This window comes from Budorcas taxicolor, chromosome 5, assembly GCF_023091745.1.
Source record: "Budorcas taxicolor isolate Tak-1 chromosome 5, Takin1.1, whole genome shotgun sequence".
Taxonomy (NCBI): domain Eukaryota; kingdom Metazoa; phylum Chordata; class Mammalia; order Artiodactyla; family Bovidae; genus Budorcas; species Budorcas taxicolor.
In genome coordinates, this window is record NC_068914.1 from 122183108 (window position 1) to 122202288 (window position 19181).

General features: G+C 39.0%; 1 protein-coding gene across 1 annotated transcript in view; it reads left to right on the forward strand.

The window, feature by feature from the left end:
* Positions 1 to 14032, forward strand: part of DENND5B (DENN domain containing 5B) — a 218866-nt gene extending 204834 nt beyond the window's left edge. The window contains exons 16-22 of the mRNA XM_052639898.1: positions 4999 to 5144; positions 6690 to 6808; positions 7622 to 7809; positions 9877 to 9959; positions 10177 to 10303; positions 12182 to 12356; positions 13829 to 14032. Of these exons, the coding sequence (XP_052495858.1) occupies positions 4999 to 5144; positions 6690 to 6808; positions 7622 to 7809; positions 9877 to 9959; positions 10177 to 10303; positions 12182 to 12356; positions 13829 to 14012 (1022 nt within the window). The 3' untranslated portion in view covers positions 14013 to 14032. The remainder of the gene's footprint in view (positions 1 to 4998; positions 5145 to 6689; positions 6809 to 7621; positions 7810 to 9876; positions 9960 to 10176; positions 10304 to 12181; positions 12357 to 13828) is intronic.
* The last annotated feature ends 5149 nt before the right edge of the window (positions 14033 to 19181 follow it).

Sequence of the window (19181 nt, forward strand, 5' to 3'; positions counted from 1 at the left end):
GCCCTGGCTATTTGGGGAATGTCTCACCAAAGAAAAAAACTACCTTCCCTGAGGCTGTCCGTCCTACTAAAGCCAGCCAGGATCCCTGCCTGATCCCTGGGCTGCCCCAGAACTCACTGTAGTATCAGCTGAGGACTCACAGCATCAGAGCTCAGTTCCTGCCTCAGCCCACCCTTTCTTCCTCACATGTTGAACCCAGAAGCAGCATTCTTCATGCTAATTTCTGACTCAGAGTCTGCTTACCAAAAAACCCATCCTGCAGTAGGAAATGGGGTGGATGTGAAGAGGAATGTTTTATTAAACAAACATTGCAGTGTCTTATCTGAAACACATAAATTCAAAGAATCATTATATAATAATAAACATGTAACTGAACAGCCATGAAATTAAAAGATACTTGCTCCTTGGAAGAAAAGCTATGACCAACCTAGACAGCATATTAAAAAGCAGAGATATTACTTTGCCAACAAAGATCTGTCTAGTCAAAGCTATGGTTTTTCCAGTAGTCATGTGTGGATGTGAAAGTTGGACTATAAAGAAAACTGAGTGCCGAAGAACTGATGCTTTAGAACTGTGGTGAAGACTCTTGAGAGTCCCTGGGACTGCAAGGGGATCAAACCAGTCAACCCTAAAGGAAATCAGTCCTGAATATTCATTGGAGGGACTGATGCTAAAGCTGAAACTCAATACTTTGGCCACCTGTTGTGAAGAACTGACTCACTGAAAAAGTCCCTGGAGCTGGGAAAGATTGAAGGCAGGAGGAGAAGGGGACGACTGAGGATGAAATGGTTGGATGGCATCACCAACCCGTTGGACATGAGTTTGAGCAAGCTCCAGGAGTTGGTGATGGCCAGGGAAGCCTGGTGTGCTGCAGTCCATGGGGTTGCAAAGAGCTGGACACAACTCAGTGACTGAACTGAACATCATTAAACTTTGATGATTCAGAAAGACTTAAGAATCTTGCTGAATGTTGCAGATCTCAATGACCCAGATAACCATGATGGTGTGGTCACTTACCTAGAGCCCAATATCCTGGAGTGTAAAGTGGGCCTTAGGAAATGTGACTACAAACAAAGGTAGTGGAGGTGATGGAATTCCAGCTGAGCTATCTCAGATCCTAAAGGATGGTGCTTTGAAAGTGCTGCATTCAATATGCCAGCAAATTCGAAAAATTCTGTAGCAGCCACAGGACTGGAAAAGGTCCATTTTCATTCCAACCCCAAAGAATAGCAGTGCCAAAGAATGTTCAAACTACCATACAATTATACTCATTTTGAATACTAGTAAGACTATGCTCAAAATCCTTCAGGCTAGAGAGACTTCAGCAGTACGTGAACTGTGAATATCTAGATGTACAAGCTGGGTTTAGAAAAGGCAGAGGAACCAGAGATCAAATTACCAATATCCACTGGATCATAGAGAAAGCAAGGAAATTAAAAAAAAAAAAAAATCTGCTTCATTGACTATACTAAAGCCTTTGTGTGGATCACAACAAACTGTGGAAAATTCTTCAAGAGATGGGAATACCATACCACCTTACTTGTCTCCTGAGAAACTTGTATGTGGCTTAAGAAGCAATTAGAAACTTACATGGAACAACTGACTGGTTTAAAATTGGGAAAGAAGTAAGACAAGGTTGTAAATTGTCACCCTGTTTATTTAACTTCTATAACTTCTTGTATAGAAGTTAATGCCTGACTGGATGAATTATAAGTTGGAATCAAGATTGCCAGGAGAAATATCAACAAACTCAGATATGCAAATGATACCACTCTAATGGCAGAAAGTAAAGTTAATCTAAAGAGCCTCTTGGTGAAGGTGAAAGAGGAGAGTGAAGAAGCTGGCGTAAAACTCAACATTCAAAAAACTAAAATGGCATCTAGTCCCATCACTTCATGGCAAATTGAAGGGGGAAAAGTGGAAGCAGTGACAGATTTTATTTTCTTGAGTTCCAAAGTCACCTCACTGAGGACAGTGAATACAGCCATGAAATTAAAGTGCTTGCTCCATGGAAGGAGAGCTGGGACAAACCTAGACAGCGTATTCAAAAGCAGAGACATCATTTTGCTGACAAAGGTCCGTATACTCAAAGCTATGGTTTTTCCAGTAGTCATGTATAGATGTGAGAGTTGGACCATAAAGAAGGCTGAGCACCAAGGAACTGGTGCTTTCAAACTGTGGTGTTAAGAAGACTCTTGAGAGTTCCTTGGGCTGCAAGGAGATCATACCAGTCGATATAAAGGAAATCAGCCTTGAATATTCACTGCAAGGACTAATGCTGAAGTTGAAGCTCCAATACTTTGGCCACTTGATGGAGACTCAACTCATTGAAAAAGACCCTGATGCTGGGAAAGATTGCAGTCAAGAGCAAAATGAGGATGTGGTGGTTAAATAGCTTCACTGATTCTGAATGCTAATGGACATGAATTTGAGCAAACTCTGGGAGATAGTGAAGGACAGGGAAACCTGACATGCTACAGTCCATGGGGATCAAAAAAAGTCAGACACAGCTTAGCCACTGAGCAACAATAAGAGGGAGGAAATACTGATTAAAGATGTGTTTTTGATAATTATAGCATTTATTCTGTTGCATTGGTCCCCTTTCCTACTTCGGAGAATTTTTACTTGTATCAGTTAGGAGTTATTTTCAGTTGCAAATATCAGAAAAAAATGGTTTAAACAAATGGGTACTTTTGTTTCTCTTACACAGTGAGAAGTCTTGAGGTAGGCAGTCTGCAGTGCTATCCCAGACCCAAGCTCTGTGACAGTTGTCAGTGTGTGCTAATCACCTCATGGTCAGATGGCTATTCTCAGTTTACCCTCCAGCGTGAAGAAGGAAGCAGTGCCAAGGAAGAGGGGTCAGAATCTGTGCCAGAAGAACATAGTTTTCTAAGAAATAAATACGACCAGTATTTCACTGGGCAGAGTTGTGTAGGTTTTGGTCTTCTAAGTCTCTGGTAGAGGCAGACAAAGAAAATGGAGTTAGAATGGTTATTAGGCTAACCTGTAATATCTGTCAAGATACTGTTAGTTAATTAGAAGTTAAGGTGTTATATACAATTTTGAAAGAGAAGAAATTGCAGAGGGAGTTAGGACTCCTAAGCTCCTCCCCATATCTGCAGATTTCTCTTTATCCGTGTAACTCTTACAACTAGGGAATTGAAATACTTCATGAAATAAATATTCTGAGTTTAATAATACTACTCTTTTTCTGCTTTATGAAATCATTGTTGTGTATCTGTGAGCCCTTTGCAGCCAACAGAACTGCTGACCCTAAACAAGCCTTTTTCTACATCTTTTCTAATCCTGTCAGTGAAAGAAATGAGTAGCCTCTGGCACCTAAAATAATGTCTTGCGCTAACCTCTTCTGCTTTCAGTTTCAAAAATCGTTTGATTCTCATGATTACTAAACCGTGAAAATATGGCCTTTTTCTCTGACATTTTCCTTTCCTTCCGCCAAAATAAAAGGACAGAAAGGGGGGTTATTCAGCCAACAGAAAGAAAGTTCTCTATGTAAAATTAGAGAAATGAGCCATTTATCCCATTCATTTTGCTCATCTAAGAGCACACTGAAACATGAACCCCTACTGTGAGGCAGTATCTGAGCCCCTTGTCCAGTGACTGGTATTAATCCTACGTGTAGTTCTTTCAAAGAGGACTTTTTAATAGTTCTCTTGTGACTGGATGAAGAGAATACCAACCAAAATATTGATTCTACCCTGCCTTTTTTTTAAAAAAAAGTATGGCTCTGAGGGATAAAAATATGCTAATGTGTTTGAGCCATCCTCATTTTTTAAAGGAAAGGGAGGTATGTGGAATGCCTAACTGTGGGCTCCACATTTGAGCAAACGATGGTGTTTGGCCAGTGACATCTAGTGGCTTGCCTTTGAAGAGCCTTCAAAGGGAACGATTTCACAGATTTCCTTTCCCCATCCTGAGTCTCTCCCTGAGGCACCTCTTGCCCTAGAGCCCCCTTTCCAAGTTGTAGCTAATAGACTTCATATTACAACTGGAATGGAGGTGCTGTTGTTTATTACTGGCTTTGCATATAGGACTGTAACACTGGGATGAGAAAGTTCTGAAGTGAAGTGTTGTGAAGCATTGCCCAAGAAAATCAGCAACAAACAGATACTAGGCAAGTAGTCACCAACCACCTTCTTTATATGAAACCATGCCAGTAACCATGCTCATTTGTACTCCATCTTGGAACAAAATGAATAAAAACATCAAAGCAATGAAAATACTACACAGTCACTGTTTATGTCCTCAGGTATTCTGGTGCTAATGCCTGACACTGTTTATAAAGTAGTGCTGATGATAAGCATGCCATGTTATGGGTGTGAGAGTTGGACCATAAGAAGGCTGAGTGCTGAAGAATTGGTGCTTTCTAATTGTGGTGCTGGGAAGGACTCTTGAGAGTCCCTTGGGCTGCATGGAGATCAAATCAGTCAGTCCTGAAGGGAATCAACCCTGAATATTTCTTGAAAGGACTGTTGCTGCAGCTGAAGCTCCAATACTTTGGCCACCTGATGCAAATAGCCAACTCATTGAAAACGACCCTGGTACTGAGAAAGATTGAGGGCAAAAGGATAAGAGGGCGACAGAGGTTGAGATGGTTAGATAGTTATCACCGACTCGATGTATAAGAATTTGAGCAAACTCCAGGTAATAGTGAAGGACAGAGGAGCCTGGTGTGCTGCAGTCCATGGGGTTGCAAAGAGTCGGACAGAATTTAGCAACTGAACAACAATGCCGTGTATACATAATGATGTATAAGTATGGAAACTAGTACAAGTATTGGGACTTGTGGCTTATAAACCAGACCTCATCTTTCTAGACTAGAGGAGGTTATGATCTCATCCTGTTGCTTAAGTATATCTTGATAGATCATTAAAAAGCAAATTATTTGTGAAAGCCAACAGAATTCTGAATATGTATTTGTTTTCTTCAAGAGAACTTCACTGTAATTTTGTATTAATTTCAGCATTTTTCTTTCAGTGATTCCATATAGGTCAGTGATCATTCCCATCAAAAAGCTGAGCAACGCAATCATCACGTCGAACCCTTGGATCTGTGTATCAGGAGAACTAGGAGACACGGGAGTAATGCAAATTCCCAAAAACCTCCTTGAAATGACTTTTGAAGTAGGTTCAGCTAATTGCTTTCTTAGCACAAAGTGTCATACATAGTTCTACACAATGCCAGTTTCAGTTTTTCATTTTTCCCTGAGTCAGATAATATAAAGGGTAATTAAGCATGCAGGATCATTTAGGGGAATATACACCTAAAGTTGTCTTGAACACATGGATTTGTTTTGCATTTTTATTGTTTTTTTAATTGTTAAGCTGTGTATTTCTACTTGTAGTGGTGCACTCTGGGGCTTTGCCAGGTCCTTTTCCATAATTCCCAACCCGTGTTGTAGAACCTGGCACATAGAGAACATTCAGGTGAATGCTTTCCCCACAGTGGTTCTCCTCCAAACTGTAAATTCACCCTGCCTGAACCTGGACAAAGGGAGTGGGAGCTGCTGTTCATGCTTTGGCCTTTAGACCACATGGTGATATTTATAAAGTGATCTTGTGAAAATACCTCACTATGATAGTCAGTTTTCCAGTCTTACCTGCTGAAGTGGCCCCATACTTTTGAGCCCACATGCTGGTTGATGCTGGCATGCAGAAAGGAGACAAACACCTGTTCTTCCAGAAGGGAAGTTGTTACTAACTGAACATCCTGTTCCTGGGGTCTAAGAATGGCAGTTTCCACTCAGAATCTTGACACTGCCCAAGAGCTTATTTTGACACCATCTAACAGCTAGTGGGCTCACAGCTATCTGTATATAAAAGATTAAAATCCTTGGCTTTTCTTTGACTACCAAGTATATAGCATAAACTGCATTATAAGTCCCATAATTGCTGTTTCTAGACTCTCACATTTGCCTGCTTCTTTCTATCTCTGCTGCCACAACTAATTCAAGATGCCCTCCTCCATCACTTAGATCGTTGTGATTCAAAGATGTCAAGTGCTTTGAGAACTCATAGCTTTGAGGTTCCCAGCTATACATAGTCAGTTGGGGTCTGTGATCTTTGATCAGAATTTCTAAGTCAGAATTTTGTTGACATTTATTTTTACCATTTCTGTTATCATCACTTTCTTTTGTACTTACGCACAAAGGGTCAGGAAGGATGCCGATAACTATGCTTTTTTTTTTTAACAGTAGCTTCAGAGACTTCTAGATGATGTTTGAGGTCAGTTCTGCCTTAGTATTTATTAAAGCAGAAAAAGTTGGTGATTTTTTATGTCTATAATTATTTTTCTGACTTCCCTATAACTAAATCTAAATAGCATCCTTTCCCGTTTTTTGGAATTCTTCTCATCCTTCAAAGGAAAAAGATCTACTGACTCGGTGATGTTTCTGGATTCTCCAGTTGGAAATCATTGTTCTTTCCCAAGTGTTCTTCAAGCACCTGTTTACATAGCTACTCTCAGACATTGTGTAGTCCCTCTCATTTAATAATGTTCCTGTGTCTCCTGTCTCATTAGAAGGGATCTATTTGGATATTTTTCTCTAGTGCACAACAGAACACATAATGCAGTCCTCTGCACTTGTAAATTGTTTGGAACCACTGCTAAAGCTGAGAGGTGGCAGGAAAAGATCAGGAACTGAGTACCCTATGGTCCTGTCCCTACAGTGCCAGAACCTGGGGAAGCTGACAACTGTCCAGATTGGTCACGATAACTCAGGACTGTTAGCCAAATGGCTAGTGGATTGTGTCATGGTCAGAAATGAAATCACAGGACATACATATAGGTAAGTAAATGTCCTTGGGAGTTCAAATTTCTTTTAATACCTTTTAGACAAGAAAAAGTTTGAGAATTATTTTCATTCTAAAGCTTTCCCACTGCCTTTTGAATTTTACTTTAGTTTTTTGCATTGTCTTGTTTATGTAATAACAAAGTTCTGTTATTTTGTTCCAAATACAAAATTGCCCCCAAAATACTTCTCAAAAAGACTGATTGTGTTTGCTGCTAACACTTAGTCCACAAATATTGAAAAAGATTGGAACTCTGATAAGAAAAGGAAAAAAAGCTTAAAATAATGTCAGTAAGACAGAAGACTCTTTTGGACATTCCTGATTGCAGCCAGCACTCCTCTTTGAGAACATTCTCCTCTTTTTTCCTGGAACTTTATTCCCACATTAACATCTAGTTTGAAGATACTCTTGTTGAAACTAACTATAGAATTTTGATATAGATGAGGTATGAGAAAATATTTAAAAGTTACTTTAATTTGAAAATAACTTATGGCTATACAGAGAGAATTTCTTTATTTTTCAGAGATTCACTGAAGTAATTAGTAAAATGTCCTGATGTGTGTAATTTACTTTAAAATACTTTTAACAAAAAACAAAAATGAAGTATATGGGAGAATGTTATAACTAAGTCATAAGAACATGGGTGTCTATTTTTTTGTCTAAGTGTTTGCAATTTTTCATAATGAAAAAAATCAGCCACAGGCTGATCACCCACTAAAATGATGGGTTTCACCCTTGGAACCATTTTAAAATTCTGATTAAAGCTAGTAAAATATTGGAGATTCTGAAGTTTATTTCTGGCCTGCTAGGTTCCCATGCGGACGGTGGCTGGGGAAAGGCATTGATGATGGAAGTCTGGAGAGAATTCTCATTGGAGAATTGATGACATCAGCAGCAGATGAGGATCTAGTAAAGCAGTGTCGGACTCCACCCCAGCAGAAATCACCCACTGTGGCCAGGAGGCTGAGCATCACATCACTGACAGGAAAAACTACCAGTAATTAGTTGTTTATTTATTTTCCAACGTGTCTTAGATGTTTTAGGCATCATGTGGCCATTTCATAAAAAACTGTTGTGTTAAATGAATTATGGTAAGGAGATTAAAAAGAAAGCTGAGGAAAATTAATTTGTGAGAAAGACTTTAGAGTGGAGAGAGAAAAGGGGGGAAATAAGGCAGGATAATTACAAATAATTAAAAGCCTGAAGAATTTAGATGTTAAAATCCAATAAAAAACCACCTGCTCTGTTTTAGTTATGCTCTGAAAGTATGAATAAATAATATTTTGCCTGAAACTTCAAGGAAGAATAAGGACAGTTATAGTACTCTCATATCTAGTTATCCAAAGCCCCTTTTTCTAAGAGGAATTCTAAAACTTCCACTCCCCACCCCACCTCCAAACTTCCTGTAGAAGTGACAAAATATATAAAAAAGTGACTTCTACAGATAGGGTACTGTGTTCACATGCCATTTTTAATAGCACAATAAACTTCTAGTTTATACTAATGTGGTCTTTAGTCTCCCAAGGATATCAAATTTTAATCCCTGGGATATGTAAATGTTACTTTACTTGCATGCAAATATGAGTAAGTTAAGGATCTTGAGATAGGGAAATCATCTGGGTTATCCAGGTGGACCCTAAATGCAATTACATGTATTGTTATAAGAGGCAAAAGGAAATTAGACACAGAGAAGACAGTAAATAGATGGAGGCAGAGACTGGAGTGATGTGGACGCAAGCCAAGGAATGCTGCCTGGGCTGGAAGAGGCAAGGAGCAGCTTCTTCCATTGAGCCTCCTGAGGAAGCACAGCCCTGTCCAAAACTTGATTTCTACCCATTGATACTGATTTCTGACTTCTTCTGAATTGTGAGAGAAGAAATTTCTCCTTTTTTTAAGTTACTAAATTTGTGGTCATATATTATAGGAGCCACAGAAAACTAAAGAGACAGTGAAGAAGTGGTTTTATTCCAATTCATAGACAATAACCGTGAGTTATTGGAGGTACCTTATTAATAAGAGGTACCTAAGAGGTCCTTAGTTAACAAAGCAATTTCCTTAGATATTATTCTATATCCATTTGTTAGCATATAGTGATATATTAACTATTAGAATGATATGGTCTTTAACAATCTCCCTTATTCTTTAATAAATGATTCCCTTTATCCATAATTCTTTTCTGCCTCCAGAAGTAAACTTAATACCACACATACACTAGAATAGCTAAAAAGAGGATAGACAACAGTGAATACACATATATTACAATGGGAATGCAAAAGGAAAAACCATTTGGCAATTTCTTATAAAGATATATACATGTGCTAACCATACACTTCACCCAGAACTCTCAATCTAGATGTATATATCCTAGAGAAATGAATGCATATATCTATACCAAGACTCATACTCAAATTTTGCAAGCAGCTTTATTCATAATAGCCAGAATGGAAACACCCGCAATATCCACCAGCTGGTAAGTGGATAAGCAGATAGTGATATATCTAGTCAGTGGGATAGTATTCAGCAATACTGGTCATATAGCTAACATCATACATAGATGAATCAAAAGTATTGTGCCAGGTGAGAAAAAGCAGACATTATACAATTCTATTTATTAAATTCTAGAAAAGGCAATATAATAATGATGGAAAGCAGATCAGTAGTTGACAGGGGTTACAAAGTTACAAGCTGGGGAAAGGAATTGACTGAAAAGGGGAACAGCGGAACTTTTGCGGTTGATGGAAATTTTCTGTATTTTGATTATAGTGGTAGTTAATGTCTATACATCTGTCAAAACTCATCAAACTACATACTTAAAACTGGTGACGATAGTTACAGATTTTGAGTGGTAAGGCTGGGATTTGAGTCTTGGGGGTCCCTTAGATTCTTTCCCATTGTGCCAATATGCTTCACTTGACCAAACTGGCAAGGCAGGTTTCATGGATCCTTGACAAGGCAGCCTGCCCTGGTGAAGTGTTTCCTGCACAGGCAGGCACAGCTGATGCCCTGTAGTACTTGGTTTATTTCCCTTGCCTGAAATTTCCACCATTATTCATTATTTTTTTAGAACCCAATGCAGGACAGATCCAAGAAGGAATTGGAGAAGCTGTGAACAACATTGTGAAACATTTTCACAAACCTGAAAAAGAGGTATGATGGGCTATAAAACTTCCTATGGTAGGATTTTAAAGCGGCCTTTATACATGACACATAAGGCAATAAAAAGGTGCATTAATTTTCATTTGTAAGCTTTCTAATAGCTGCAAAAACATGTTTCATAGCTACCCTCAGCACTTGTTCCTCTACTGTTTTTCTTAAACATCAATGCAGGAGCTTATTCTCTGGCACTGTGTGTTGCTCTCCACAGAGAGGAAGCCTCACTGTGTTGCTGTGTGGAGAGAGTGGCTTAGTTGCAGCACTTGAGCAAGTTTTCCACCATGGCTTCAAATCAGCTCGCATCTTTCACAAGAATGTCTTCATCTGGGACTTCATAGGTAAATTAAAGCTGGTGTACATTGTTGTGAGGTCATTGAAATGTGTCTTAGAAAACTCAAAAACCCAAGAATTTGAGCAAATAAGGGTTAGTGATAAGGGTATATGTTTTTCAAAGTAAATATCAAATAAGCAGTGTCTGTGCTTTTCATTCAGTCAGCAAATATATCTGTGTGTGTGTGTGTGTTCACAATATTCTAAACTATTTTAGATGCTCAAGATATACACTTCAAGTTAAAAGTAAACAAGACACAGAAATTCCTATGGTTGACACACTTACAATCTTGTGGGGCCAGGAGGGCAAACAATATACAAAATCATAACAGATATGTAATTTATATGATATGTTGGAAGGTCATCATTGATGCAGACAAAAATGGAGCAAGGCAAAAGGAAACGGAGTGGGAGTACTCTTTTAATTAGGAAGGTTGTAGACCTCGTTGATAAGGTACTGTTGAGCAAAGACTTCAAGGACGTGAGGAAGTGAGGCTTGTGAATACCAGGAGGAGAGTACCCCAGGCTGAGACAAGTGCCCTGGCAGAGCAGGTTGGGGCTGTGCTTGGCTTTCTGTAGAGCAGCAAGGAGGTGAGTGTGACTGGAACAGAGGGAGAGAGGGTGGGTATTTGGAGAGAAGATTTTTATTGCTAGAGCCAGGTTGTGGAGGGCCTTCTGTCTTTGGAAGCAGTTGGTCTTTATCCTGAATGGAATGGGAAGTCATTGGAAGACTTGGAGCTAAGGTGTGCTTAGGTACTCAGTCGTGTTCAACTCCTTTGCGACCCCATGGACTGTTGCCCGCCAGGCTTCTCTGTCCATGGGGATTGGATTCTCCGGGCAAGAATACTCGAGTTGGTTGCCATGCCCTTCTCTAGGGGATCTTCCCAACCCAGGGATCAAACCCAGGTCTCTCGCATTACAGGCGGACTCTTTACCGTCTGAGCTACCAGGGAGCTGAGGAATATATAATTTATGTTTTAAAAAGATTACTCTAGTTCTGTGCTATCCAGTATGGTAACCACTAGTCACATGTGGCTATTTAAATTGACTTAATATAAATCAAATTTTAAATTGACTCCATTAGTCATACTGGCCCTACAAGGGGCTATAGAATTGGACCTTGCAGATATAGAATGTTTCCATCTTCAGGAAAGTTTGATTAGATTGTGGTTCTCTAGCTCCCTAAACTTTGTATTCTTTATTTTGCTATGCACCTCTTCTACAATTCACAGTCTCTTTAACAGGGTGATTGTTTCATGTTTTTTGTTTCATGTTTTGTAAATAAGACCTGGATGAAATAGTTGGTTTTATCCAAATTTGAACTTTTAGACAAAGAAAGGAAAGTGGACAGAGCTAGGCCCCTAGAGTGGGGAATTTTTTTCCTTTTGGAATGCACTGAATCTTACTAGTCCTGCTGCTGATAAATGTATTAATAACTCTTCCTCAGATTTACTGAAACAGTTCTGTTTCAAGATTTTGCTGCAAAGTGTTAGCCAGCCATTCTATAACTAGATCAAAGGGCACCATCTCAATGGCTACCATGTCTTTGCTGCTTACTCCTAGAAGGATCCAGTCTTAACAGACGAGACCATGTTTATTTTTTCTTTGCTATCAGTTGCCATTTTTGAAGGTATTCTAAAGAGAGTAAGCTTTCCAACCATCTACAATGTAGTCTAGATTAGATAATAAATTCCTGGGAGCATATTGTTCTACAGGAAACATGGGCCTTTAGGATTTATTGTGAAACCAATGTTAAAATAATGGTTTGGGTTTTAGGATTGGCTATAATGCAAAGCATTGTTAGTATTTCCAGAATAAATTGTTTCATCTTTTTGTAGATGAAGTATTAATGTGCATTGTGATATGATTCTGATTTCCTTCCCCAGAAAGAGCAGTTGCTTATTTTGAAACCACTGACCAGATTCTAGATAATGAAGATGATGTCCTCATTCAGAAATCATCCTGCAAAACCTTCTGCCACTATGTAAATGCTATTAATACTGCACCCCGGAATATTGGGAAGGATGGCAAATTCCAGATCTTAGTTTGCCTTGGAACACGGTATTAAGCTAGTTCTTGACTTTCCCTGTCTTTGTCATGTGTTGAACAGGAATTTAGAAAGGCTTATACCAGACCATGCCCCTTCCAAAGCTCTCCAGTTGGTTTCTTCCATTCCAGGTTTTATGAGACTCCTGTTTGTTGGGTGTTTGCTGTGTGTTGGGCACTATGCTTAGTACTTCACATGTATTATCTCATTAAACCCTCCTGTCACTTCACCACCACCCCTGCATGAAGGAGCAAGCAATATCCCCACTGTATAGGTGGGAAAATAGAAAGCAGAAGAGGCACAGATAAGTTAACAGACTTTCCCAAGGTCACACAGCTAGAAAGAGGCAGAGCCAAGATTTATACCCAGTGTCACCCCAGAGCCCCAAGCTCTGAACCGTGACACAGTACTGCGCCATAGACAGGTGGAGGTAATAGACACACAAGCACATTCACACATACATATTTTCTGTACAGAGCTTGTATGGTATGTATACAGTACCATATTGCCTTAAATTTGATGACATTGTAGAATTCTTACTATGGAAAATCTCTTTAAGACAGTTTCCTACCCCTTTATTTTTGTAAAATGACACATAGGAGCTATACAATCCATTAATTTTAAAACAGCTCTCAGAATTGTAAGAAATGAACCACACAGACCCTTAGAAGATTTTTTATCTTTGCAATGTTTGTTCTTGTATGCCCCAACACCTCTTGTAGGATAGCGTAGCTGCCTTGTCATGAAGGTGTCCTGACAGCCGCTCAGCAAGGGTCTCTAAGCAACTTAGTGGCAGATACTAATGTCAGTTTAATCAGGAAACGTTAAAGATTGAGATCCTGTCCTCCTGAAACAGCTGGTTTATTGAGCTAAGTTGTATATTTTTTTCTTAATAAAAGCTGTCCAACTTCAGCTGTGCTCTTTAAGTTCCTTTTGAGCATGATCCTTATCTCCTTTTCTCTCTTTACTGTTGTGATTTATTAGATCAATGCAACACTTCTTTTTTTAATAAGATCTAATGTTTTTCTGCTTTGATTTTGTTCCTTACCTTTTTATGTTGTGTAAGTTTTTTTTTTAAGTGCTAGTCCCTACAATTTAATGGAGTCTTTCTTCCCAAAAGGTCTACTGTGGCATGGCTTGTCACAGATGTCTGGATAACATCTCTGTTAAACAAAGAAAATGACATTCTGCTTCTTTTTAAAAGAGGTAGAATCAGAATAGAGAATATCTTTACCACATCTAAGTCTTTATGGCCAACTTGTGCAGACTCACTCTTAGAATCTGATAGGCTTCCTTTCCCCCTTAGCGTATCTTTTTAACCAGTAATTATCCAACTACTTGACTTTGATTTTCTCTCTGGTGACCTCAGAGCTTGGCTAGATTTTGCCTCATTCAGCCTCGCACCTTCCTGTCCAAAGCTCCAGTGTGTGTGTAGTTCTGCAGCAGGGCAGCAGTGCTCAGGACTTGTTTCTGTTTGGGTCTGCAGAGATCGCCTGCTCCCACAGTGGATTCCTCTGTTAGCCGAGTGTCCTGCCATCACCCGAATGTATGAGGAGAACGCCCTCCTGCGAGATCACATGACTGTCAACTCCCTCATCCGCATTCTGCAGACCATCCAGGACTTCACCATAGTCTTAGAAGGCTCACTCATCAAAGGAGTGGATGTGTAACCCAATTAGCTAGAAACTCAGTCCAGAACCCTGTTCCTGAACCTTCCCCGACAATGGGGACGGATTTGGACTTGTCTGACAAGGCAGTGAGTCACTGCAGGGGCGGCACGGTGTGTCCTCCAATGTGAACAGTCCTCACACTGCAGACAAGGCAAAATGCTGTAATGTAGTTCATTTGAACCTGGAATTTAGTATAAAATAGAGTATTTTCATGTGTTAGATGTGTGTAAATATTCTCTCTTCTTCAAGAAATTCTATTACTCTAATAAGATACTTTTCTTAGATTGAATACTCCTGTAACTTAAAATCAGTAGCTTAAAAGTATTGGGAGTTGGGTAGTGGGGAGAGTGGTGCTAGTCAGGAAGAAGCCAGTAAACATGTAAATATAGTACAACCCATTGGGGCTTTTTATTTTCCTCCAGGTACCACAAAGGAATCCAGAAAGCATTGTTATGTACTAGCCAGCCATCCTGGTGTCTTACCCTTTATATTGTGAATGTAAACAGTTTACCTACTGTAGGGGAGTAGCCCTCATTTACATCTTTTAAGTTTCAGATGGTTTCATAATTTGAATTGAGCCACTCGTCCAGTCTTTTGGAAAATTTTTTTCATCAGCACAAGATAAAGATATAATTCAAATATTTTAAATACTGGACCCCAGGAGCTTGGCTGAACTGAAAAGAGAACACACAAAGCCCTGAGAAGTGTGTGAAATTGTGGGATTATATTAACTTCTTTACACTTTAGAAAGATTAGCCTAGACTAACTTCATCCTTGACATTTTTATTCTTGTTATTTGAGGTACTTTGGGAAGATGTGAATTTCAGAGTGTTGGCCTCATAGTCTTAAAAACTGCGAACAGCAGTTTGATTCTATACTTTTAATGTGGCCATCTCAACCCTGCAGTGGTCCCTTATGTCTCAAGAATAACCACAAACACTCTTTGTTTGGTTCCAATCACCCGCCTCCCTGCTTCCAGTGCCCATCCCCCCTCAGGAAATGGAAAGAATGTCTAAGAAGGAGGAGGACTCTGTGTGGCTTGGAATGTTTTTGTGAAAGTATTTGTTGACCATGATAATGCAAATACCAGAAGAAAAGAGAAAGAATGAACCCCTTCTGGGTGTTTCAGGGCCAGCTGTCTGTTCCTTTGTAAGCAGTGGTGAAAATGTAATACTGCTGGCCCAGGAAGGTAAAAGCCAGTACTGCGCAGACTGGCAAAATGGAAGCAAAACAAGAGGCAACAATTTGGAAGACCAAACGTTGTGAGTAACTTTCCAATTTGGTGTTTTTTAAGGAAGTTAAATACAGTGTTAGCACGTTACCTTAAGTCTTCATGTTACGGTTGGTCTTGTAAGTAATTTAGACATTTGCACGTTGTTAGCAGTGAAATTGCCTTAGCAGAGCTCCAGGTTTTATTCCCAGTTGTGACTGAGAAGCAAAGTCATGGCCTCTCAGGACCCTTGTGTCATCTGAGGGTCCTGGGCTTTAGCCAATAGTATTGCTTCCCTTTTTCTCTTGAGGAAGAAACTAATGAAATAAGTGTCCCACTCCCATTATCAAACACTGTATTCAGCCAAGGCACACTCCCTTTTAATACATGCCTGAGTCCTTGAGGAGGTAAGAGAGAACTGAAGGCAGCATTTAGAAACCCACGGAAAGGGTTTAAGATGGTTCTGGGTGACCTGGGTAGACCAGAAATTTGTTTGCCTGCAGCTAACGTTTGTCCACAGTGGTGTGGCTACCCCTGGGACATGGAGAGTCTATTATGGGATATATCCAGAACCTGTTTCACACAGGTGCTTACTGTTTCAATGATGAGAAACCATAGAATGATCCAGTCTAGGGTGGTGGTCTTGTTACCTTTTCCAAAGGCCTAGCTGCTGACACATTCTGGGCAAACAGAGAGGTGACTTAGGTTAGCATGCTAGAACTGACTCATCTCATCTAGCCTTCTCATTTTACAGACGGGAAGACTTAAGGATCAGAGAGATTAAATACTTACCTGCACACCTGGTCAGTGGCAACACAGGGTGTAGAATTCATGATTTTTTAATTATACCAGGCTACATGAGACTGCCCTTCAAGGCATTCATATTAATAATAAGTTTTTCTACCCTTGGATCTTAATTCATCCACCTTTACAAGTAGCAGATAATGATTAATATTCATTTATAGTAATAATTTATAGGGATTAATATTCATTTTAACAAATTGTCCTTAAGTAATAGAAAATTACACCTGTTACAAAAAGTAGGAGCAGAAATTCCCTGGCAGTCCAGTGGTTAGGTTTCCACACTTTTACTGCTGAGGACCTAGGTTTGATCCCTGGTCAGGGAACTAAAATCTCACAAGCCATATGGCACAGCCAAAAACAAAACTAGGAGCAAAGTTGGATTTCAGACCTATGAGTAAAACCATTACTTTAGAAAGTAATACCCACCCCCAAGAGTTTGACCTTAAGTTTCATCCCATTTTCTATTATCTGACTACAGTAGTGAAATGACGAATTTCAGAAGAAATCACACCAGAATGAACACATCCTCTAGAATGCTGTGCCCTTTATAGAGTTATCACCTTGGGAGTCCATACATAGTCCAGTAATACAGCCTGTGCTCCAGACCCATGGGGACCTCCTTATGAACTGCCCGAATGCCCTATGGCCCATTCTTTTGAATATTTCTAGTGATGGGTAATGCTGGCTTTTCAGAAGAAGTTTAATATTTGGAAACAACAAAAAGTTCTTAGAGCCCAAGTTGCTGAATGAAAAGAATACTTAAGAAGAGTTTGGGGTCGTGTAAGAAATAGAGTTCTAAAGAAGTAAGACAGTTTTTACATGGCTTATAACTGTCATTGAGTATCAAAGTATTTTGTGCAGGAAAGCAGCAAAATTCTTAGAATAAATGTACATAAAGTGTTCATAGCCTTCCGACCGGACTTTGGAAAGTCACTCAGAGGTGTACTTTTTGCTGTTAATAAATTAGTATATTGCTGTATCATCATACTTCAAAGTTAAAGTATACAAAATCAAAATTGACTTTTTCTTCAAAATAAATTAAAAGTTGTGTCTGGAGTCATGATTAGTATTTTCACAAAATAGCTTAAGAAGAAATTATTTTAAAATTAAATTGCCAAAAATGTTATCTCCTGAAATACTTATCTTCCAAGTGTTTTTCAAACGTTCTGAAACTCCTAATAATAACCTTTTTGATATAGTGGCATTACACCAGTGTTGGTATTATGTGAGAGACCCTGAAGCTGTGTTCTGTTTGGGGGCTCATCTGCACCTTAAAATGACTGAGGCTTAGTGTGGAGCAGTATAAGGTAGGGTTGTCAGTGGAGAAAATGGGGCTACTGAGAACAGAAGGAAGGCTTCCCGACCTTCCCTTCCTCTTTCCCACTGTGGGAAGAAACTGAAAGCTTGCAAAATTTATGATTTCCCTCTAAATTTTATTTTAAATATTTCATACATTTTGTACCTTTTGTAACCCTGTGGTATTTACTTTAACATGGCTTTTTAAGAAATCATTTTAATGAACTTCTGTCACACTGTATGAATATACAGGGGAAATACTGAATTGCTCATATTTCCTTTTTTGGCAATAAAGCACTGTTATATGTAAATGGAAGTAAAAGAGGGATGGAGACTATACATTACAGTTTGTGTATAGCAAATGCTGACCCCTCTGAGATACTTTGAAATATGAGGCAACAGACAAGGACCTCGGATTGCCCAGGGAAATATTTATTTGACAGCATTGGGAGTGTAGCTGTTAATTATAAAATAGCTTCTTTCTGGTAAGAATTATGATTTTTCAGTAGATTTTCATTTTGAGAACTGTTGAGTATTTTCTCTGTGAGGTTTATAGAAACTAGTCTATCTTTTCCACCATTTGGAAGGACAATCTGAACCGTAGCTATTTATATTTCAGTATTAATACACCTTCATTGATTGAGAATGGAGTCTTGAGATCTTCTCTACTTTTATAAAGTGAATTCTATTTCCACATCATCCATGTCATTTGAAGTCAGTGTTTCTATATAAGTATTTGTTATATTACCTTTTAGTGTAAAAGGAGAAACATAATAAACTACTAGGTCTCTTATTCCTATTAAAATCCATTTATAAAACTCTTGAATCAAAATGATTCCCAAGCTTTTTGAAGAGGGTATCAATGGAGTGTGATCAGAATAATCCAAGGAGAACCTCATCCTTTCAGATCTTAGCAGACCTGATTGTCCTCTCACGGACAAAATAAAGATTGGATCCAGAAAGGTATCACACTGAGCAATTAATATCAGAGTGAAAAAAAATCATCAAAAACATTCTCCTCATTGGAATGAATCCAGGGTATCGTTGGGTTATGTGGGAGGGAATTATGCTTGACACATTTACCTAAATGTATTTGTGTGTGGCCCAGTCTTTATTCCAGACACCAGACAGATCTTGTTAACAGTAGAGAGGTATGGTGAGAGTTCCTGTTGTCAATCAAATGAGGGTGTTAAACATATAGAAAGAATTCTCTGTGTTACACTTGAACCATGTATAAATGTATCCTGTGTATCTTTTTTTTTAAATAAGCATTTCTGCATTTAAATTATATATTTTTTCTTTGTATTGTTAACAAAATGCATCAGAACTGGATTTTTTTTCTCATCTGAACATAATTAAAATTCAAAAAGTATTGTGATATCAAGCACTTTAACATATGTATCAGAGAAACTGATGTGGGTTTTTCAGGTTTTGGAGTACATTTAAATATGACTTTTCACGCTTTGTTCTTTACAAATAAAACTGTGGGGTTGATACTTTGTTTTGCTTCATTATTGTAGAACCTTAATACTGAGTAGTGCACAGGGCCAGTGACTCCAGAAAATAGAGCAATAAAACCATCATGAGAGAAAGCTACATGAAACCATTATGTAGTAGAAATATAAGCTTCCCAGATGGCACAGTGGTAAAGAATCCATCTGCCAGTGCAAGAGGCACAAGTGTAGATGCGGGTTCAATCCCTGGGTCGGGAAGATCTCCTGAAATAGGAAATGGCAACCTGCTCTACGATTCTTGCCTGAAGAATTCCACAGAGAACGTACACACATGCATGCAGGCACAGACACACACACACACACACACACACACACGAAATACAATCTGCTGGGCAATTGGTTATT